This window comes from Herpailurus yagouaroundi, unplaced genomic scaffold, assembly GCF_014898765.1.
Source record: "Herpailurus yagouaroundi ecotype Mexico unplaced genomic scaffold, PumYag 222, whole genome shotgun sequence".
Classification (NCBI taxonomy): Eukaryota; Metazoa; Chordata; class Mammalia; order Carnivora; family Felidae; genus Herpailurus; species Herpailurus yagouaroundi.
The window spans coordinates 19,821,258-19,836,946 of record NW_024412453.1 but is presented as its reverse complement, the minus strand read 5'-3'; the positions used below and the strand labels follow the sequence as shown (position 1 = coordinate 19,836,946).

The following is a 15,689-nucleotide window of genomic DNA, read 5'->3' as shown; positions in this document are numbered from 1 at the left end:
GTTTAGGATGCAATGACACCTCAGCTGGTCAACATTATCAGCCTAAGCACTAAGTCCCTGGCACTATTCTCCATACACCACAGAATTTCTTCAAAAAAACTAAATACAAAAATGAAGCAACCATATTAAATGACTTAACGCCTCATTTGTTAACCAAGCCAGGAAAACCACTTTCTGACAATGACTTGCATTTAATTGCAGCAGCTGAAGAAGTCAGGTCCAGAGAAAATGAACGTAAGACTATAGGCGTTTTGGAAAACAGTTGTTCTAAAACCTAAAGACACTGAAAGCAACAGCAATAGTCAAACAAAGATGAGGCAAAGGAGGGGCACCAAGGTAGCTCAGTCAGTTAAACATCGGACTTTTGATCTCGGCTTGGGTCAGGATCTCACCATCATGAGATCAAGCCCCACGTCGGGCCTGACACTGGCAGCGCGGGGCCTGCTTGGGATTCTCTCCCTCCCTCCCTCTCTGCCCCTCTCCCGCTCGCACGCTCTCTCTCAAAATCAATAAACTTAAAAAAAATTTTTTTTAATGAGGAAAATGATTTGTAGCAATTTTCCTTGAATCATGATGAATCCACAGATGTTACTGATTCTGCTCAACTGTTTCTTCCACGAGTCAATGCCTCAGCACTGAGCTGAGAAGCAACTGAAGAATTGGCCTGTATGCATGGTCTGTGGAACAGCCCAACAACTGCAAACACGAATATTTTCAAAGTTGAGAAAACACTAATTCAGTAGAACACGGATTAGAACCTGCTAAAGCGTAATACGGCAAATCCTTTGTGGAAATTGTGTCTCTCATCAGTACTGACTCTATTCAATCTACTGGTAACATCAACAGTTAACTTCATTTGCTCTCAGGCACTTAACCAGCTTTACCAGATGCATATTTGTAATCTACTTTGATGACAAGAAACGCTACCGTTGAACCCCAGTCAAGCAAAATGATATCCACTCTTTTCATCAGTAGACCACCATCGTAAAATGCTGTACACAATTACTACGGTTACATTTTGAATTTAGTCTATAAAAAAGTTACGGAAGTTTCTTTTCCTAGATTTTGATTCTTGCCCCATGAAGTGTATTTACTATCTGGCCCTCTACAGAAAGAGTCTGTAGACCCCTGAAATTGACAATCATTACCACCATTTTGCACATGACAAAATAAAGGCAGAGGTTCAGCGATTTGACTGAGGTCCCCCAGCTAAGCGGACACGTAGGCTAACATCAGCGCACACGATATTCACCACTGACCCAACGGCAAACACACAGAGAAGATCTGAGGAGATAAAACTGATGGCATACGTAGGAGATACTGAACCGCCCACGTTATAAAATCACATTGGTACAACCAGAACAAGCTGTTTTAGAATCTAACCAATCAGAGACGATGGGCTCAGGACCTGGCCTATGTGTCATGGCAAAAAGAAAACCATCGTGTCAAACTTAAAGATTAATCGCTTCTGGGAAAGATACCAAGTCTCAAAAAAAGTACAAATCTGTCTTAGAGGCATAAATTTATAGCTCATGATTTCACAAGTGAGACTTTATTATTAAGAGATTTGGAAGGGGTGCCTGGGTGACTCAGTTGAACATCCAACTCTTAATTTTGGCTCAAGGTCATGATCATGGTTTGTGAGATTGAGCCCCACGTCAGGTTCCCTGCTGGGGATCCTCTCTCTGCCCCTCCCCAGTTCGTGGCGCGCGTGCTCGCTCTCTCTCCTCTCTCTCTCTCTAAATAAACGAATAAACTTTAACAAAGGAAAAAAAAGAGAGAGATTTGGAAAAATAATTAAGTCTGAGGGCCTGAGAAAGAAACTTATCCATCCACAAACTGCCATCCTGTCCCCATCTAGTCTGAGGTGTCCTTTTTCTTTTGCAACTGGAAAGATGAAAGAAAATATAAAGACATTCTATCTAATACATTTACTGCAATCCTAGGAAACAAGAACAGAAATGATACAATGAAATCCATGTTATGAGCAATTTTGTGACCAGGAAAGCCCTAAGTATGGCAGCTGTTAGATGTCTACTTCTCAAGGCATTTAAAACACTGAAAAAGCAGTATTGGGTTTTCCATTTTAATTAAATATTCACAACAGATTGTGATTAAGTTTGCAATGAACAGTTAGGTACTTAGGGACATCTAATGGACTAAATTGTAAAACTTCATCAGTTGTGCAAACAGGGTACATATCTCAGAGAGCTGGTGGTGAGAGAATACCAATTACCCAATTCACATAAGAGATAACCCAACAGGACCACAGATAGAGTACACTACGTTATGGGTACGCTTCCCCCCACAAACAAAATCTCCCTGGACATAAATGAGCTCACCTGCTCATTGGCAGATAGGCTAATTTGCTGACATCCTGGGCAGCTACCCTAAAAGGGTTAGCTTTCTGCCACACCAGCAAAAACTCAAGACCCAGTTCACACTCCCGACTGGGAATTTACCCTGGAGAACAAGGTGAGCAGACACTGACACAGCTGGGCCAGCCTGGCCCTAGTCCCTCCAGCGGTGTCCACACTGAGCATTGCAGCATTTGTAGAAAGTGGTCATTGGCTCATCTGCAGAGCGGGTCTGAAGCTGCATGAAATAGGCACGAGGATGCTCGCATTTCGGGCAGGACTCTGGCAACAAGAAAAAACAAGTGACTCACATTATTAAAAAAAATGATGTTAATGACCAAAACACACCGCTTAAGAGGAGGTGTTGTGGAAAGGCAGCAAAGACCCTCCTCCCACTGCATTCATCTGGGACCCCTTCCCTAGGTTACCTTGTACCATGATTTAAGGCTACAGTTAGTGGCAACATTCCCCCTATGCTGTCACACTGAGGGAACTGAGGATACCTACGACTCGGAAAACACTCCTCCATCCGTCCGGGGGTCCCATTTTTCTTTTCTACTCTGGCTGAAGACTGGTTGGAAATGTAACATGAAAACTGACTCATGGCTACCATGTGCATTATGAGGTCCACCCCCTGAAGAATCTTCTAAGTGCGTTTCCATCACCAGCGCCTTCTCATCTTCCCAGAGGAGCCCCCAGTGTATGATGAATCCACTTCCCCTTACATTTAGGGATCCAGGGGCGCCTCAGGTCCTGATCTCACGGTTCGTGAGTTTGAGCCCTGTGTGGGGCTCTGTGCTGACAACACAGAGCCTGCTTGGGATTCTCTCTCTCCTTCTCTGCCTGTCCCTCCCCTATTCACACACACACACCCTCTCTCTCTCTCTCTCTCTCTCAAAACAAATAAATAAACTTTAAAAAAAAAAAAAAAGACAATTTAGGGATCCCTTTTGGCAACAGTTCCTCAGGCTATTCTTATGAAGATCTCACCACACACCCCACACCTTTGCAAAGTGCCTCAAGGCAAAGCTATTTCACTTTGAGAAACTGACCCGACTCTTCATAACACCTTCAAACACTCTCAAACACCATTTTGAACACTAGGTACATAATTCATCTCCTTTTGACAAATTCTGCCAATGCTAATGTTACCCTATCAAATTTGGATGTTCTTCCAGAGGGGGAAAAAAGACGGTACTAAGCAGGAGTTGGCTCTTCCTCCACTAAGTACAGGCGTGTCTAGGGCTCTCCTCTTTCCTTCCTTGCTCATGTTTACCTCTATCAGATATGAAACAAGACTTTAAAAAAAGCACTTTACGGGAACCCTCTTGCACTGTTGGTGGGAACGCAAATTGGTGCAGCCACTCTGGAAAACAATGTGGAGGTTCCTCAGAAAATTAAAACTAGACCTACCCTATGACCCAGCAATAGCACTGCTAGGAATTGACCCAAGGGATACAGGAGTGCTGATGCACAGGGGCACTTGTACCCCAATGTTTATAACAGCACTCTCAACAATAGCCAAATTATGGAAAGAGCCTACAGGTCCATCAACTGATGAATGGATAAAGAAATTGTGGTTTATATACACAATGGAGTACTACAGGGCAATGAGAAAGAACGAAATATGGCCCTTTGTAGCAACGTGGATGGAACTGGAGAGTGTGATGCTAAGTGAAATCAGCCATACAGAGAAAGACAGATACCATATGGTTTCACTCTTATGTGGATCCTGAGAAACTTAACAGAAACCCATGGGGGAGGGGAAGGGGAAAAAAAAAAGAGGTTAGAGTGGGAGAGAGCCAAAGCATAAGAGACTCTTAAAAACTGAGAACAAACTGAGGGTTGATGGGGGGTGGGAGGGAGGGGAGGGTGGGTGATGGGTATTGAGGAGGGCACCTGTTGGGATGAGCACTGGGTGTCATACGGAAACCAACTGGACGATAAATTTCATATATTGAAAAAAAAAAAAAAGCACTTTAAAGCTCTCGGGCGCTAACTTTTAAAAATCGACACCAGAATTTTTTCCCTTAGGCTCTGACTTCTTTCAGTCCTGTCAGTGTGGCTATCATCACAGCTATGGAGTGTGTTGGATTGACTCACTTCACGCTCTCATAATCAGGGAATATGGAATAGCCCCAGAAAGGTCAAGAGAGCCGAGCAAGGTCATAAAACATGAAGAGGTCACTCTGAGACTCTAGTCTAGGTCTGTGCCTATACTGTCTGTCTTAGTAACGAATTATTAAAGGAAAACATTAACACACTTTCTATTTTTAGAAGCTCACTTCCTCCAAGTACATCACTGACTCGGACATGTGGAAGTGTCACAGTAAGCAGCCTCAGCAGCCTCATCTCTCTCCACAGCTCTGTACCAGAAAAGGTTCCTTCTCACCTGCAGTAGAGTCAACATTCTCCCAGGCAGCTGCTCCACCAAGCACATCATCCACTTCTTTCAGCTTTGGGTATTTCCGATTTGTTACCTAACAAACAACAGCAAGTCTTCAGGCTCCAAGTAAGGGAACATTACAAACCTGGGTCACCAAACCACACCTGTCCTCAAGTGTCTCGCCAGACTTCCTTCAAGGCAGACTAGAGGGCTACTAAAAGAAAACAGTTTCTACTCTCACAGAGCAGGACGTGCCATTGGGATTTAGAGGATCCAGGCTTGGGATACCCCAAAAGAAGAGAAAGAGTCACTGGTGAGAAAAAAAAATCTCTGCGAGGACTGGATGACATACACCAGAGCAGGAAGTAAAACAGCACAGGTGGGATCTCACACTTCTACGGTACTGCACAACCCAAAATGAGAGAAACACAACTAAAGCCAAAGCGTACCACTTGGCTGGGGAGCCCAGCCAGAGAGCTTTCAAAGCAGGTCACATTGGGCTTCCTTCCCAAGTTTTACCACGCATCCTTGAAATTTCAGGGTTACCTAAGAGTTCACTCTTCCCACAGTTTCAGATCCTAAACTCCCACAACACAGCCCTGCGGTAGAGTAATACACAAACATTAGGAGGGAGGGCTCTGCTTCTAAAAAGTAAAAGCGTGCTAATAAATAAGGATGTTATTATCAAGGCAAAATAACAACTTACAATAGAGAGTGCATTATTTCACTACATTCCAGGTTCACGCCAGAGCATAACAGGCACAAAACAAACATCACTGCTTTCCTTACACCTTGTGTCCTAGTAGTGATAAAGCACCTAAGTTCCAAAGTATATTAGAAGGCAAGGAGTCCGATGGATTAAAATAAAAAAGGGAAGGCGGACAAAATGGGGGGAGGAGCTGAAGTTTTAAACGCAGCAGTCACTTAAGACACGACCAACTAGTGGCATGGTTATCTAGGGAAAAAGTAAGCCGAGCGGAAGGCACGTGCAAAAGCCGGGTAGCACGTGCGCAATGGGGGCTCCTCCAAGAGGCTGCTGTTGCTGGGGACGAAGAGTACATTAGGACGTGCCATCAGACTTGCAAGGTCGCGGGGAGGTGCTGGCGTCAGAGCCTACCCGGCCCTGGGAATGTGCGGGGGAGGTACTGAGACTTTTCGAGCACAGGACGGACTTGATCTGACTTAAACGTTGACGGGATCACTCGGGCAGCTGCCGTGAATACAGTGACGGGAACGCGCGCGCGGGCCTGAAGCCCGAGGGCGAGGTTAGGACTGCAACGCCAGGAGATGACTGGACGGAGCCCAAGGTGACGGCAGTGGGGCGGGACAAACAGCCGGATCAAGGTAGGGACCACAGGATCTGCCTCCGACGGGAAGTGGCTGCGAGAGCAAGGGCGCATGAAGGCGGACTCGGGGCTGGTGGGAGGGGAAGCGGGAGGCTCCCGGCTCGGCGCCGGCCTCTGGGCCCCACCTTGCGGGTGATGTTGTGCACGTAGGGGCAGGTGTTGCAGGCGAAGCGGTGGCAGCGCTGTCCCTCTTCCACGATTAGCCCATTCCCGCAACCAGGGCAGAAGAGCAACATGGCGGCCTCCTGGGTCCCGCAAGCTCCCGGCAACCCCCGCGGCCGGCCGCTGGGCACAGACACCAGGCCCGTCTCCAGCTCACATTGGTTCGGGAATCCGCCCCACCCCCCGGCCTACCAATGGAAACGCCGATCTCGCGTTCCCAGTGAGCACTGCGGCAGGCCGCCTCGCGCTTCTCATTGGTCCTCGTGGCGGCCCCGCCCCTCGCAAACCCCGTGACTGGGCTGCTGTCCCCGCGGCTGCGCGCCCCGCCTCCGTCGCGTAGCCCAACAGGTAGTGCGGGCCGTGCCTGGGGACTAAGAGGCGCCCTGGAGCAGGCGGAGGAGGAGGTGGCTGTGCGGCCCGAGACGCCCGAGGACGATGAGGACGAAGAGGAGGCGCTGCCACACTCCGAGGCGGTAGACGTGTTCCAGGAGGGTCTCGCCATGGTCGTGCAGGACCCGCTGCTATGCGATCTACCGATCCAGGTGCGCGCGGGCGGGGAGCCGCCGGGGGTCGTTCCCCGCCGGGCGGTGCTCCCGCTGACGGACCTCTGGAGGCCCTGATGGGGAGCTAGGGGAAGGCGCCTCTGGGCTCAAACGAAGGTCTTAACCGGGGCGGGGATGGAGGTGGGGGTTGGGTGGGCGAACGAGGCTCTCACCTGGCGAGCAGAATGTAAAGGGATCAAAACAAACCACAACAAAATTAAAAAAAAAAAAAAAAAAAAAAGTCAGGCTATATGACCTTTTAATACACTGTTCCAAAAACTCGAAGGTCCTGTGAATAAGTCTGTGATAAACAAAACAGTGAAATTTTACGCAAAGACCAGATCAGCATTGATGGTTTTTCACTTATCAGCCTTCAGTGTGCCTCAGGACGGTCCTGTCTTTAAATCCTTGTAGCCGGAAGAACAATGTCAGTTCAGTCTGAGAGCCTCTGATTACCAGGATACAGGCCAGGGCCCAGGACAATGTAGACATGAGTCAGGTGTGCAGGATTTACCAGGACACCACAACACGGTAATGATAAAACATTGTAATACAACTAAAAAATAAAACTCCAATATGAGCAAAATAACAAGGATGCTAAAGGGAAAGGTAGACTCACGTCTCCGTTGTCCTGGGCCCTGGCCTGAATCCTGGTAATTAGGGGCTCTCAGACTCAACTGACATTGTTCTTCCTGCTACCGAGCCCCAGAACCCGGATCTGATCCTCATCCTCCTGTTTCTGCACTCCTCTTTCTCCCGAGATCCTATCCACTTTGCACGTTAAATACAAACATGTGGGTGGAACTGGGGAAAACCCTACCATACAAGCAAGAAATTTTGTTTCTTGTTCTTTGTAAAATATGGTACTGCTGGGGCGCCTGGGTGGCGCAGTCGGCGGAGCGTCCGACTTCAGCTCAGGTCACGATCTCGCGGTCCGTGAGTTCGAGCCCCGCGTCGGGCTCTGGGCTGACGGCTCAGAGCCTGGAGCCTGCTTCCGATTCTGTGTCTCCCTCTCTCTCTGCCCCTCCCCCATTCATGCTCTGCCTCTCTCTGTCTCAAAAATAAATAAACATTAAAAAATATATATGGTACTGCTTTTTGGACACTATCAGCTTGCTTTCTTTTGTTGTTGTTTGGGATGGTAAAGAGAGGCAGGGATCCCACTTCCACCCTTGGTCTTTTTATAGGTTACTTTAGAAGAGGTCAATTCACAAATAGCACTAGAATATGGCCAAGCAATGACAGTCCGAGTGTGCAAGATGGATGGAGAAATAATGCGTAAGTGCTCCCTTTTCCTTTTGGACCATACAGTCTGAGTTTTCACACAGGCAAGATGCTAACATGGCTGCTCAGTGGGAGACTCAAGGGCCACGTCCAAGGATACTGGGGCAAGCACAGGCCTACCCTACCCAGATCTGAATCTCCATCCAAAACCATCTGGACAGAGCTTCTGGGTTCCTTTCCTGCCATCCGAGGCCGTGGCTCCCCGCCATGGCTGTTCTCCTTTTGTGTTGCAGCTGTGGTTGTGGTACAGAATGCTACGGTCCTGGACCTGAAGAAGGCCATTCAGAGATACGTGCAGCTCAGGCAGGAGCGGGAAGGAGGCATTCAGCACATCAGCTGGTAAGTGGAGCCACAGGAAGGGCTGGTGCCGCACGAGCACCTGCTGCCTGGATGCTGCAAAGTGCCAACGGGGTCTGAGCTCCCTGTCGCAAGCATGGAGACGTGGTGGCTGCCTCCATGCCTCGGAGTCCTGCCCCAGCTGCCTTTTCATGCTCTTTCACCTCACCTAGATAGCATTTCCAGTGGCCGGAAGTGGTCTCCCTGGTTACGGATGGGGCTGCTGAAAGCTGCCATCTTTACGTGGGTGCTCTCCTCACTCCCACTGGGTCAGAGGTCTTGTTGCCTGTGTGTTGGTATTGCCGCCTGTTTTGTTAATAAGGTGTGTTTGGCTCCCAGCCACCCCACACAGCCCGTTGAGAGCAGTGCTTCCTTAGAGCTACCTCATGCCCGGTGCATACGTGGTGCAGGAAAGGCCAAGAAGAGGCCACCTGCCCTGGGCCCCCAGGACTGAGCACCTTGAGCTCATCTCACACACAGCCCCTGCATCCCAGCTGGCCAGTCACCGTGCTTGTGGTCTACCTGAATCCCCATCTGAATCTTGCAGGTCCTATGTGTGGAGGACATACTACCTGACCTCTGCAGGAGAGAAGCTCACCGAGGACAGGAAGAAGCTTCGAGAGTAAGTTGGGGCCACATTTTGAGCTGCATCTAGTATGTTGCCCTCTTGTTCCCCAAGCCCTGCCAGAGGGCCGGGGCCTCTTCCCCGGAAGGAGGAGTCTTAAATCACTTACCGGGGAATAACCAAGACCAGCACAGTCCCTGGATGGACTGACTCCTTCCTGCAAGGAGCTTCCTGGGGGCCCTTCCTACCGGAACGGGAGGCATAAGCACGGTGTGAGCACTGCTCACTAGTGGCAGGGTGGGGCTTCCCACAGCCAGAGGACGGCAGTGAGAGCATGTGTGCAGGAGAAAGGCTGCCCACTGGCCCAGTGTGGGCTATGGGGTGATGGCCACTGCCACTTCCTCACCTTCCTGGACACAGTGCTCTTCCCATTTGTCCTTTCTTGGTCCCTGACATGAGTCTCTGGTGAGGAGTCACAAACAGACCTCACACTACAGCCCTCCTCTTTCAGTTACGGTATCCGGAATCGGGATGAGGTGTCCTTCATCAAAAAGCTGAGGCAAAAATGAACCTCCAGACAAGGACAACTGTGCTACTGACCAAGCTCCCCCCACCCCCAGGAGGAAGCCTTCGACAGCTGTTCCCTTTTTGCAGAAGAGTGTTGAGGAGGCCTGCACCTAGCTGGAACACCCGAATCATGTGGCAGATGGGCCTGGCCCTCCGTACAGGATTCATCCATTTGCTTCTTAGTTTGGAAAGTAAAAAAGCCCCAGTACTTGGGGCAGGAGGGACTGGTGCTGCCCAGTCCCAGAGGGGAAGCAAGGGCAGAGAATAGTGCAAGTGAGTGCTAAGGTGGAGGACGCTTCACCTGAGCCCTGCGGCCACCCCCTGGCCATAAGACCCTTTTACTGTGATCTCTACAGCAAGCGGAAATAAAGGCAGAGTGGCTGGCTTTCTGTTTGTGCTTATGGGGAAACAGGGCCTGGGATCAAGAGTATGTGGATGGGGCCCCCAGCCTCGGCTCACAGGGCTCACCTATAGCAACACCTTCACCCTTTGGCTTCCGGAAAGGGAGGTAGCCTGGGGCTGAACTTTGAGCTGCCGGCTGGGCAGGTGGTATTGGGGTCAGAGATGCTTCTCATTGGTCCGGGGCGGGGGGGTGGTGACCGCACAGCTATGGGTTCTTCTTTCATTATCAGCTGCCAGTTGCTGTAAAGAAGGGGGACAGTGTACTCCCATCCATCTGACTGAGAGACTTCACGGGAAGGTATATTTGACACTTAGTTCCCTGTTGTGGGGAACTGTAAGCAAGGTGGCCAGTGGCCTGAAGGATCTCCCGCCACAGCCCCCAGCCAGAAGCCAGAAAGACGAGGCAGCTCTGGTAAGTTAGTGGCAGCTAAAACGCTCCCAGTCCATTTATTGGCCACATGAGGTGGTCGTCGAGAGACTAGTTAGAAGGTAATCACGGGAACTAGTGTAATAAATGCCCTGAAGTACGAGAGGTTCACCGCTGGTGAACAAGGCACAAGAGGTCAGTGTTCAGGAAACAGGCAGGACAGCACACGGGGCTCGAGACTCGAGTCCTGTGGCCTGTGAGGCTTGGGGGAGACCATGTGCCTGGCTCTGGCCTGCTGGAGCGCATGGCCCCAGCGCCCCAGCCAGCTCAGTGGAGCTGAGCATCCAGCTCGTACTTCTCACAGAACTTGTCAGTGAAGGGGATGCAGGTGAGGAACTCACACCACTCACAGCGGACGGGGTAGAAGTAGAAGAGGACCACCAGGCCGGCCAGGAGGCCCAGGAAGACCACCTGAAAGACGATGATCTGGCAGCGCTTGCGGTACAGGTCAAACTTGCCGAAGCTGATGTAGGGCAGGAAGGCAAAGGAGAGGAAGAGGCCGCTGATGAAGCCCGAGATGTGAGCGAAGTTGTCGATCCAGGGCAGCAGCCCAAAGGTGAACAGGAAGAGGACCACAGCCGACAGCTTGAAGAAGGCACGCCAGGGCCTTGCCAGGACCTGCCAGCTCTGGAAGAGCTCCACGAACAGGCAGGCCAGGATGCCAAACTGCGAGCCGGCTGGGCCCACCTGGCGGCAGTGTGGGTGGCTGTGAGCTGGTGGGGCTGAGCAGACCCGCCCCAACCCAGAGCCGCGTCTCCCCGTCCTGCCTCCCGTGGCCTGCGGCACACTGAGATTAAGGAGCCAAAAGGAGATGCTCCCAGTCTGGACTCTCCAGGGCCCCAGACTCCGTGCTGGACGTGGACTCGGTTTACGACAGGCAGCAGGTGCACATGGGGGAGTCCCCACTCTGGGTGACAGTCTTACCTCTGCCCGGTATGGCAGGAAAATGGCACTGGCCAGGTTACCGGTGACCCCGCTCAGCAGGTAGATGATGGCTATTCGGTGCCAGCCTGCCAACTTCTCCAGGTCCCGCAGGACAGTCATCTGGAAGCAGACTGACACCAGGCAGTGCAGGATCCTGTGCGGTGGGGGTGAAGGGGTACTCAGCAAGGAGGCCGCCCCCTTCACCGTCTCTGGCCATCCTGGGGTACCTGGGACCAGCCCCCCCTGCTCAGCCCACGTGGTATCACTTGCCCAGCGTGCAAGAAGAGGGACAGCCACAGGCGGTAGAACTGGTCGGGCACCTCAGGGTTGAGAAAGGGCAGGAGCCCACACACGTCGTCCATGCAGTGCACCTGTGCGGAGTGGCCCGTCAGCACCCACAGTGGCCGGGGGGAGAGGGGAGGGACACTCGCCCGGGAGGCCTACCTGGGAGCACAGTGTGGCCTCCTCGTGGAAGTAGCCCCTCATGAAGTCACAGTACTCCCGGGAGGTAATCTCACACCTGGAAGGTCAGGCCAGGATTGCAAGGACTTGTAGAGCGGCCCAAGGGCAGAGGCACCTGACTATGCCAGCCAGGCCCAGCTTTCAGCCCTACTTGCCCACCATTGTTGGCTTTGGACAAGTCCAGGCCGACCCCTTCTCACCCCAGGCCCCTCGGAATCTTGGCTTATTTTGGAACTTGGTGAGGAAGAAGGGCACAGCCCCAGGGCAATCTGCACCCAGGACTGGCTGCACACACAAGCACAGGCACACCCACCTGCCCTTTGTGCCGATGCAGCAGGGCCGGCCCGTGATGACACAGTCCATGTGAGGGTGGTTGGTGTGGTTCCCAGCGCTGTTTTTGGTGCAGATCTGGGTCACAAATGGGGGTGAGTTGGGTCAAGGCCTCCCCCAACCCCGGGACCCACAACCATGCTTGGACAATGGGGCAGGGATGGACAGGCTCCTAAGGTAGGAAGCCAGCCTCCCTGGACTTCAAGCTAGCTACCACACCCCAAGACACAGGTGAGCCCTCTGTCAGGTTGGAGTAATGTCACTTGACCCCCTAGGCTTCCACCTGGTTCTCCTGTTCTGGCTACCTGCTCAGAGAGGCAGGTGTTTGGTAGGTAGACAGGCTGAGCAAAGGCCAGAGGCACAGCGTCTGAACACCCAGGGTGGTCCCGTGATGGGGATCTCGGGCATCACTAACGGGTGGAATGTGGGTTCCTCCTTCACAAAACAGGGCGACTCACAAACAACCCCTCCACTCTGGCTCACCGGCCACTTGGTGATGTCATCTGGCCACTCGTGGGGGTCCTCGGAGGAAGGCTCATCACACACCCTGCATGAACCCAGGATGTGGTCAGACCCTGCCTTGCACCCTTGGTATCCATGCCTTCCCGTCCGACTCAACGACATGTGGGGCAGCTATACCCTCTCCCCCCCCCACACACACACCCCATGGAGCCATTGACAAAGGAAGTAAGGGAGGGGCTGGCAGGACTGACCTGGGGTCCTGGTGGCAGACAGAGCCAAACTGCCTCTTGCGGCCCGCAAGATCTGGGGCACTGGGGTGGAAGGGCCACTTCACCCACACTGCCAGCGTGGACTGTGGGAGGACACAGGGTCAGGCCCTGGTCAGAGCCCACCCCTTAGCCAGTGCAGTCTCCAGGAGGCAGGAATCAAAAGTAAAGTCACTGAGTCCCTCACACTGACCCACGACGCAATTTCAATGAAATTACACTCCACAAATGTGCAGGCGTGTTGGGAGACTATTAAAAGGAGCTCAGCAGCATAATTCCTGTTAGCTTAACAATAGAAACAACCCGTGTCCAAAATCAGAACTGGTATAAACGACAGCACCTCCACATGAGATGATGTAATATAAACTTGCATGAATCTTTTTTGGTTTTTTCTTGAATTGTTTGGTGGAAAGAATAAGGCAACACCACTTGTGTAAACTTAGGACGTGTGCACAAAAACAGGACCGACGTGCAGAAAGAGCACACCCAAATCAAAGACTTGCTACAACTGTCCTCTGTGACAGGAGGAGCAGGAAATGGGGGGAGCAGGGGATACAAGGAATAAATGTGAGCGGAGGGCCCTCGCACGGAGGGACGCCAAAATATGCACGGAACTAGGGTAGTGATGACTCAACCGGCTCTATCTGAAGTCCCAAGGTAACCGCAAGCACACGGTGGTGGGGGCACAAACCGAGCACTCCTCCTCCGAGGTCTGCACGCAGCCCGACCGGTCATTGCGCACGCAGCAGGCCGAGTGCTTCTCACGCTCACGCGCAGCGCGGATGAAACTGTGTACCTGCGGGTCCTGGCGCATGCAGGGCGAGAACTTGGCACCCAGGTGAATGAGAGCCTCCTGCAGAGGATTGGGATGTGCAGCTGCAGAATCCGGCCCCCTGCGAGCCCAGGGTTCCCACCCTCCGGCACCCACAAGGCCCTGCCCTCACCGAGCTGGGCCCGATCCAGAAGTTCTCCTGCTGCACGTACTTGACGTTCTCATAGACCCCGCGGTTCCGCAGTACCTGCAAGGTTGGGGAGAGAGATCAGACAGAACCCGCTCCAGCCCTCTCCTCACAGAGTGAGGAAAGACGGAGTCCAGAGCCCAGACTCCACAGATCCGGGCCGGGCAGGGTGCCAGGGCTCACCGAGTCCACAGTCTCATGCTGCGAGAAGCCCACAGGCGCGATGCCGTAGATGCACACGGCTAGAATGGTGACGAGTGAGTGCACGAAGGTCAGCCAGTAGGTGAAGAAGGGCCTGCAGGGCAGAGCGTCAGCAGAGACCGCCTCTCCAACCCAGAGAACCCACCCCCAACCTGGAGCCTTGCCTGCTGGAAGCTGCATCCCACCCACCCTCCCACCCCATGCCTACCTGTGGTCGTCCATGTCCTCAATCTGGCGCTTGACATAACTGTCGATACGCTTGCGGTAAGTGCGGTTGGTCAGCCGGCCCACCATGCCCAGCCCATACGGCCGCTTCTCCCTGGCAAAGAACTTGCGCACGGGCATCGCGATGCGCTGGCCCCGCCGCTGACCCGCCGTGCTCACTACCTCCTGCCGCAGCCGCACCTTGGGCTGTGGGGCCGCTGCGCCACCCTCCTTCTGCTTCCTCCAGCCTCGTTCCAGGGGCCTGGGGGAAGGGGCACAGTCACCTCCCGCCCTAGACTCCCAGCCTGCCTCAATCCCTCCCAGCAGGACCAGGATGGCCTCTCCTCTCTGGCTCCCATCTAACACTGAAAGCACTGTGCAGTCATCCACCATCAGCCTCCTCCTCACCAGAAAAAGAGCAATCCTGAGCCCCCCTGGGGATTGCAGAGGTGGAACCTGACCTATGTGAGGTTCCCTGGACGATCTACAAGTATGCATTACCACACCCTCCATCTCCCCGCTAGATTCTGTCCAGCCTGTGGACCCTGGGATTCCGTTCCTGTCCCACAGGTGGGCAGCCAAGACCTGAATGGTGCCCAGCCCTGGGTCCCACAGCCATAGTGACCAGGCTGGGCTCACAATCCACAAGATGACTCCTTCCCCCGGCCCTCCATGGCATCAGTGCCCTAGGGCCCAGATGCTCCGGACAGCCGTAGATCCTGCCCTCCCCCCTCCCCACTGGCTGGTGGCACTCACAGCATCAGGTGGCTGCGCTCAAGCTCACTGCGGTCCAGGGCCCCACCCGTGAGGTCTGCCTGCTCTGTGGCTTTCTCCCAGTCTTTGAGTGCTGCCTCCGAAGGGGACTCAAACACCTCGTCTGGGTACGTGGACAGCTCCTCGTGGAGGACTCCTTCCTGAGCAAATACGCACGGTCAGGGTGGGATACGTAGGCGGAGGGGTCTCAGGTGATGCCCCTGTGCTCTTACCCGGGCAAAGAAGGACGTGTCCAACTCGTCAGGGAAGTCAGCTGTGTCCTCCTCCAGGAAGCTGGCGGGAGTGAAGCTTCGGCGCTGCACCCGGCGCAATGTGCCATCCCTAACAGAGCGGCCCTGCCAGCGAGGAGGTGAGCGTGCGGTGTGGTGGCCAGCTTAGTTCCCACCTCACCCCAGCCCCTGCACCCACCTTCACCAGGGCTGCAGCTGCCCGGAAGCTCATCTTGGCCACCGATTCACGCTTGCGTCGCCGCGGGAGCCGGTTGAAGCCCGAGCGGGAGCTGGAGAAGGAGCAGAGGGAAGCAGCACCAGGCGTGACAGGTGTGTGGGGGGTACTCAGGCCATCAGCCGTGTCATCTGCCACTCGGAAGGCCCGGCCCCGGGCCAGGGGATCTATGATCTGGCAGAGGGAAGGAGATGTAAGAGTCAGGGACTGGGTCATCGCTATGGGGGCGGGGGGGGGGGGGGGGGGGGGGCTCCATCCACCCCGAAAACCTCCTCGCTGGCAGGGCCGG

The 15,689-nt window shown here is 53.4% G+C and overlaps 3 protein-coding genes across 7 annotated transcripts in view; 1 reads left to right on the top strand and 2 right to left on the bottom strand.

The window, feature by feature from the left end:
- Positions 1 to 2,068: 2,068 nt before the first annotated feature.
- On the bottom strand, positions 2,069 to 6,418 carry POLR3K (RNA polymerase III subunit K). Its single transcript, XM_040459613.1, has 3 exons — positions 6,215 to 6,418; positions 4,750 to 4,837; positions 2,069 to 2,639 (listed from the first exon to the last, which is right to left on the bottom strand). The coding sequence occupies exons 1-3, from the start codon at positions 6,323 to 6,325 to the stop codon at positions 2,512 to 2,514; spliced, it is 327 nt and encodes a 108-aa protein (XP_040315547.1). The 5' UTR covers positions 6,326 to 6,418; the 3' UTR covers positions 2,069 to 2,511.
- SNRNP25 (small nuclear ribonucleoprotein U11/U12 subunit 25) lies at positions 5,958 to 9,930 on the top strand. Its single transcript, XM_040459614.1, has 6 exons — positions 5,958 to 6,087; positions 6,600 to 6,793; positions 7,981 to 8,071; positions 8,311 to 8,416; positions 8,961 to 9,035; positions 9,490 to 9,930. The coding sequence occupies exons 2-6, from the start codon at positions 6,752 to 6,754 to the stop codon at positions 9,545 to 9,547; spliced, it is 372 nt and encodes a 123-aa protein (XP_040315548.1). The 5' UTR covers positions 5,958 to 6,087; positions 6,600 to 6,751; the 3' UTR covers positions 9,548 to 9,930.
- A 429-nt stretch (positions 9,931 to 10,359) lies between these two features.
- The window catches only part of RHBDF1 (rhomboid 5 homolog 1), a 14,484-nt gene continuing 9,154 nt past the window's right edge, over positions 10,360 to 15,689 (bottom strand). For 4 of the 5 annotated variants that reach the window (XM_040459599.1, XM_040459601.1, XM_040459600.1 and 1 more), the window contains 14 exons: positions 15,365 to 15,574; positions 15,169 to 15,291; positions 14,939 to 15,096; positions 14,187 to 14,444; positions 13,961 to 14,072; positions 13,763 to 13,837; positions 13,510 to 13,671; positions 12,804 to 12,904; positions 12,574 to 12,637; positions 12,074 to 12,168; positions 11,743 to 11,818; positions 11,569 to 11,669; positions 11,299 to 11,452; positions 10,360 to 11,061 (listed from right to left, as the gene is read on the bottom strand). In XM_040459599.1, the coding sequence (XP_040315533.1) occupies positions 10,642 to 11,061; positions 11,299 to 11,452; positions 11,569 to 11,669; positions 11,743 to 11,818; positions 12,074 to 12,168; positions 12,574 to 12,637; positions 12,804 to 12,904; positions 13,510 to 13,671; positions 13,763 to 13,837; positions 13,961 to 14,072; positions 14,187 to 14,444; positions 14,939 to 15,096; positions 15,169 to 15,291; positions 15,365 to 15,574 (2,109 nt within the window). In that variant the 3' untranslated portion in view covers positions 10,360 to 10,641. The remainder of the gene's footprint in view (positions 11,062 to 11,298; positions 11,453 to 11,568; positions 11,670 to 11,742; positions 11,819 to 12,073; positions 12,169 to 12,573; positions 12,638 to 12,803; positions 12,905 to 13,509; positions 13,672 to 13,762; positions 13,838 to 13,960; positions 14,073 to 14,186; positions 14,445 to 14,938; positions 15,097 to 15,168; positions 15,292 to 15,364; positions 15,575 to 15,689) is intronic. The other variant, XM_040459603.1, reaches the window with a different exon arrangement.

Excerpts from the sequence above, each read along its gene's own strand:
- POLR3K (XM_040459613.1), bottom strand. The coding sequence starts at position 6,325 with ATGTTGCTCTTCTGCCCTGGTTGCGGGAATGGGCTAATCGTGGAAGAG. Across the intron at positions 4,838-6,214 it reads TGCACAACATCACCCGCAAG|GTAACAAATCGGAAATACCC; the intron begins GTGGGGCCCAGA and ends GTTGTTTGTTAG. Across the intron at positions 2,640-4,749 it reads GAATGTTGACTCTACTGCAG|AGTCCTGCCCGAAATGCGAG; the intron begins GTGAGAAGGAAC and ends TCTTGTTGCCAG.
- SNRNP25 (XM_040459614.1), top strand. The coding sequence starts at position 6,752 with ATGGTCGTGCAGGACCCGCTGCTATGCGATCTACCGATCCAG. Across the intron at positions 8,072-8,310 it reads GATGGATGGAGAAATAATGC|CTGTGGTTGTGGTACAGAAT; the intron begins GTAAGTGCTCCC and ends TTTGTGTTGCAG. Across the intron at positions 8,417-8,960 it reads GGCATTCAGCACATCAGCTG|GTCCTATGTGTGGAGGACAT; the intron begins GTAAGTGGAGCC and ends TGAATCTTGCAG.